Here is a 5329-nt window from a genome sequence, read left to right as displayed (position 1 = left end):
GGATGGTTAAAGATACATGTTTATGGATATACATTCCTAGTCCTACAGAACTTTAAAATGATAATCAGGCATTGTGAAAGAGAAATGGGAGTAGAAGTAGGGTGCACAGAGGAGAGTGGAAAGGAAGATATTTGGAACTGGTAAGCTTTAATAGGGAGGTCCTACCCCTTTCCATTTAATTCTAACAGATCTTTATCTTACCCTGCAAACCAAAACTAAAGTAAGTTACTGAAAGTGTATTTATTTCTTGGGATTTGTCCTATTTTCCCTTTCCCATCAGAAACAGCTCCCTAAGGACCACCACCCAAATTATATATATATATATATATATATGTTATATATTTTCTCTCAAATACAAATAAAACATGCATTCAAGTGATTTATATTTTCATAACATTTTAATATTTAATAGAAACTATATACAATAACTTTTTATGGCATCTTACATTAGGATAGTCACTACAGAAATTTACATAGGTTGAAGATGGATGGTTAAGGAGGACCCAGTCCTGAGGGCTATTTTCTGAAGTTATAGGTCAGAGTTTATTGGGGAGGAAAGGAGTTCAGAATCCCCAACTAGGTGAGAGGTGAGAAAAGGCTAAAACACAAGCTGCTAGATAGCAATGGCCAGACACTGGGTCCATCAATATCCCAGGGGTGCACAACTCCCACTTAAAGACTTTGGAAATCCCCTTACCAAGATGTCTCTTCTCATGGCACAGAGTCCCAAATACTTGCTCGATCCCAGCAGCTCTGACAAGATTCACCTATCTTTCTTCCTCGCCCAGAGCGGGAAGACACAACTTTTAAACACTACTACTGGTCCCTGCCCCCCAAATTTGGTGTATGTTTGACTATAGCACTCAATAACCCAGAAGGAAAACAAAGCAGTCTGGGTTGTCCCTTAGAGAGGTCAGAAATACTTGTTTAAAGAATGGGAAATTCAAATCCTCCAAAGTCAAACGGTTCCCCAAACAATCAACTGATAGAACTGTGTTCTGGCTTCCCGTTTGCAGTCGCCACTCCACTTTGAGGCAATGGTGCAGAGGCTTTCTCAGAATTTCGAGATCCCTGCGATCTGCACCCATCTCCGGCCATCTGCACCTGGCCCTGTTAAAAGAAAGTTACCTTGGTTACAAATTCATTTGTTGTGGTCTGAAGCGTGAATCTAACTTATCAATGCCCATGTATCATAGCAACAAGAACAAGACAGCAGAAATAAAATAATACTGGACAGTTGCTCTTCCCCAAACTTGTCATTTCTTGAAGCATTCCTAAGACTCCCAATGGGAGGGAGAGCTGTGGGTTGTTTCTTCCAAATGAAACAGCCATTCTGTGCTGAATTTCCAGAACAACCAACAGATCACAGGAAGATGGTCCTTTGGGCCTCTGCTTGAAACCAACAGCTATAGTATAAGTGCTGGTCTTCAGTCAGGGCCATTTGTATCCCACCCAAGGCTCAGAGAAAGAAACCAAATCACATTACTTATCCTTACCCTATGATGAAAACAATTCCAGTGCTGAACTCTGCCTTAAAAGGAACAATGTACCTAGATTCCTTGTCTAGCTAACTAAATAAATGTGTCCTGCTGAGATATGAAAACCGGGATTTCTAAGAGCCTATCTGGAGAACTACCATCTGGGACACCTTTACAGTCTCCGTGTGATGACATCCCCACTCACTCTCTGGGAGTACATGCTAGCACAGCCAGCAGGGAACCCTCTGCCTGGCTGCATGGCTACATGAGGGAAGCCTGGCCGGGTTGTTCTTCACTTGCCAAAGTATCCACTGGGCCTTCAGCAGTGTCTTTGACTGAATGATCTTCAAGGGTTAGTGAAGGGTCAAAAAGCAAGGGTGAAGGAGGACACTGCATACCATCACCCACAACATCCAAGTCCTAGGAAAAGACAGAGAAATGCATATCAGCAATACCAAACAAACCAATTAGCTAAAATTGGCATATTTTTCAGCAAACCATAAAGCAATTTTCCCACACTTCCCTTACCCCTTACCTACCTTGAATCAAAAAAAGACTTTCCCATAATGTCCAACAAATGGGGTAAGATCCAAAAGCACTAAGCATTTTTCCTTGCTGCCAAGTATAAAGCAGGGACCACCAGTCGCTTAAAAAAGCATATTTTCCAATCAGCATAATTACAAATTAAACTGAAATATTGCCTTAAAAAATGGGTAATATGAGCCGAAACCGGTTTGGCTCAGTGGATAGAGCGTCGGCCTGCGGACTGAAGGGTCCCAGGTTCGATTCCGGTCAGGGGCATGTGCCTGGGTTGAGGGCACATCCCCAGTAGGAGATGTGCAGGAGGCGGCTGATCGATGTTTCTCTCTCATCGATGTTTCTAACTCTCTATCTCTCTCCCTTTCTCTCTGTAAAAAATCAATAAAATAAAATTAAAAAAAAAAATGGGTAATATGAGATTGTTTGATTAATGTCCTAACAGCCACAAAGCAAGCCAGTGAGTAAGAGGGAAAGGGAGAGAAGAGAAATAAATACGTAAAAAAACTCAAAGTCCCTCTTAACAGCTACAAAATACTATTTTGGTTAAGTCCTTATCCCCACAGAATTATGAGTTCCTGATTCTTAAACCTAACAATCCAAATGTAAACAAACAAAAAATATTATATTTACAGACTATGTTTCTTCCAATTGAATTGGCCATTCCCACTGGGTCCTGAATGGCCAACAAACCACAGGAAGACATTGCTCTTGGCTCCTGTTTGAAACCAACAGCTACAAAAAAAACCACTGGTCTTGATTCAGGGCCTAAAGCATTGCAAAGGCTCAGACAATGTGTCAAACAGACTTGCATGTCACCACTTTCTAAGAGGCTATCCCTAAACTCTCCTGTTTAAGAGTGAAAATTACCCAAGGGTTTGTACTCCCTTATGTCCAATCCACTTTCTAGAGAGTCTATGTTTCCACTAATCTAATTTCACATGAAGCTCACTTATTTCTATGCTTTTAAATAGGTTACGTCTTAGAGTCCAAAATCCTTTCCCTTTCTTGAATCACACTCTCAAAACAATTAAGGTTGAAAAAAGTAAATAAAGAACACTGGACTTAAAGCTGGTTAATTTAAGCAGAAACACAAAGAAAAGGATATCAGCTACCTAAAAGGATACATTCACTTCAGATGTGAAATATCCACAGAAACCAGTGTTCTCATATGGTTAAGACAATAAACTATTTTCTTTAATTCTTTTACTATGCACATTTATTATACAAACTAGAGGCCCGGTGCATGGATTCATGCACCGGTGGAGTCCCTCAGCCTGGCCGGCTCCCCCTCGAAGCAGCAGGCAGCCAGGGACGAGCCCAAGCCCGGGCTGGGCCCCTGCTCAGCTCCCACTCATCCCAGCCCTGCTGCACCTGCAACCGCTGTTGCTCAGCAGCATGCTGCCACCGCAGCTGCAATCACCAGCCATGAGTCTGGCATCTGGCGCCCCACTGTGGGAAGCTCCTGTGTTGAGCGTGCCCCCTGGTCATTCGGTCACTTGGGCTTTTATATAGAGATAATTAACTTGGAATTTAAAAGAACCCATTTAAGTGGTGAGGCAAAAGATTTCCAAGTCTCAAGATGACAACAGTCAAGAAATGTTTTCAAAAGAAAATAGATACTGAAAAGGTTTTTCTCACATAGTTACAGTGTTGTCTGTAACGAGAACTAAATTTGGAGAAAGGAACCAAGAAAGGAAAAAATAATCAGCAGAAAAGCCTACCATAACAGGAATGTTTAATTACAAGTATCAAAACATTCTGAGAATCCATTTTTGTTCTGATCTCAAAAACCATAAACACACACAGAGCAAGCTCAAAGTTAATAGGAATAAATTATGAGGTTATTTGCCAAACATCTTTGGATCAAAACACAGAAAACAGACAAGTGTAATATCCAGAATGACATGCTTTTCGTGTCTCAGCCTTTTGGCTAACTAAGATCAAGTGCAGAATTTTTACCTATAGTAATAGCTCATACCAGGCCCTCCCGAGTGAAGTTATCAAAAGTTATTAACATGTTATAGAAATTATATCTAAAACAATACAGGTAACAAAATTGCTTAGTGAAACTCATAATTAAGAAATCGTTTTTGCCCTAGCCAGTTTGGCTCAGTGGACAGAGCACTGGCCTGTGGACCAAAGGGTCCTGGGTTCAATTCCGGTCAAGGGCACATATCTTGGGTTGTAGGATCCTCCTTGGCCCGGGCCCTGGTTGGGGTGCATGCAGGAGGCAACCAATTGATGTGTTTCTCTCACATAGATATTGCTTTGTCTTTCCCTCTCTCTAAAAATCAATGGAAAAATATCCTCCGGTGAGGATTTAAAAAAAAGAAGAAATCATTTTTTCCCAGCAAAATTTTATACTAATATATCCAGAATTTGTGGGAGGACAAAGATTATTTTCTAAAACTGCATTTTATTTCAAATTTTCTGGAGAATTTACCTCCAAAGATTAAGAATAAAACTATTTTTTAACGACCAATGTGGTTCATCAAAAGAACATTATTATAAACACAATAGATCATCAATTACAAATAGCTAATTGTTTTACAAAGGTCCATCTTAAAAACCCACTGGATTCTCAAAAGTAAAGCTTTTTTCTCTTATATTCTTTAAGAAATCCGTGCCAAATATAAAGATGTACAGATCTGATAGCATATATTTTTTAGAATCTTTTAAAATTAAGTTTTCTTAAATGTTAGGTTTTGCCTACCATCACATCTTACAGTCTTTAATATTTTGTGTAACTATTCTCCAAAGAACAAACAAGACTATAATCTCCAAAGATATTGGGACAGTCATATTTTCTTAACTCTAGTTATCAAAGGTTTGAGAAAGAAAAGATCACTTAAAACTAACATGGCAAAACAGGTGAAAGGGGAAAACCAAAATAATCAAAATAGAAATGGCTCTCGAAATTATCAGATAACAAACATTAATAATCTAGTACATCTATATAAAACACATACTAGTTTTTACATTAACATTTGAAGAGAATTTGGTGATGTAGTGGTTATTAGGTTATAGTTTAGACCCTATAAAGCTCCTCATATTACTGAGTTTTAAAAATAAAAGCACCCCTCGGGTTTTCCTCACATGTAAAATAAAGGAGTAGATAAAAATCTGTCCCCCTCAAAGCCCACTGCATGGGAGAACATATTCGCCAATGTTATCACCGATAAGGATTTAATCTCCAACATTTATAGGGAACTCATACAACTTAACAAAAGGAAGATAAACAATCCAATCAAAAAATGGGCAAAGGACCTAAATAGACACTTTTCAAAAGAGGACATTCAGAAAGCCAAGAG

At 39.2% G+C, this 5329-nt stretch overlaps 1 protein-coding gene across 4 annotated transcripts in view; it reads right to left on the bottom strand.

Annotated features, from left to right (window-relative positions):
- Positions 1 to 379: 379 nt before the first annotated feature.
- The window catches only part of KANSL2 (KAT8 regulatory NSL complex subunit 2), a 20204-nt gene continuing 15254 nt past the window's right edge, over positions 380 to 5329 (bottom strand). For 2 of the 4 annotated variants that reach the window (XM_005877366.2, XM_005877364.2), the window contains exons 9-10: positions 1779 to 1898; positions 380 to 1110 (exon numbers count right to left, since the gene is read on the bottom strand). In XM_005877366.2, coding sequence (XP_005877428.1) covers positions 979 to 1110; positions 1779 to 1898 — 252 coding nt within the window. In that variant the 3' untranslated portion in view covers positions 380 to 978. Of the gene's footprint in view, positions 1111 to 1683; positions 1899 to 5329 lie in introns of all 4 variants that reach the window. The other 2 variants (XR_001364231.1, XM_014548605.1) reach the window with 2 other exon arrangements.

This window comes from Myotis brandtii, unplaced genomic scaffold (genome assembly GCF_000412655.1).
Source record: "Myotis brandtii unplaced genomic scaffold, ASM41265v1 scaffold517, whole genome shotgun sequence".
NCBI classification, from domain to species: Eukaryota; Metazoa; Chordata; class Mammalia; order Chiroptera; family Vespertilionidae; genus Myotis; species Myotis brandtii.
The sequence above is the reverse complement of the archived record's forward strand: the minus strand, read 5'-3'. Positions and strand labels throughout refer to the sequence as shown.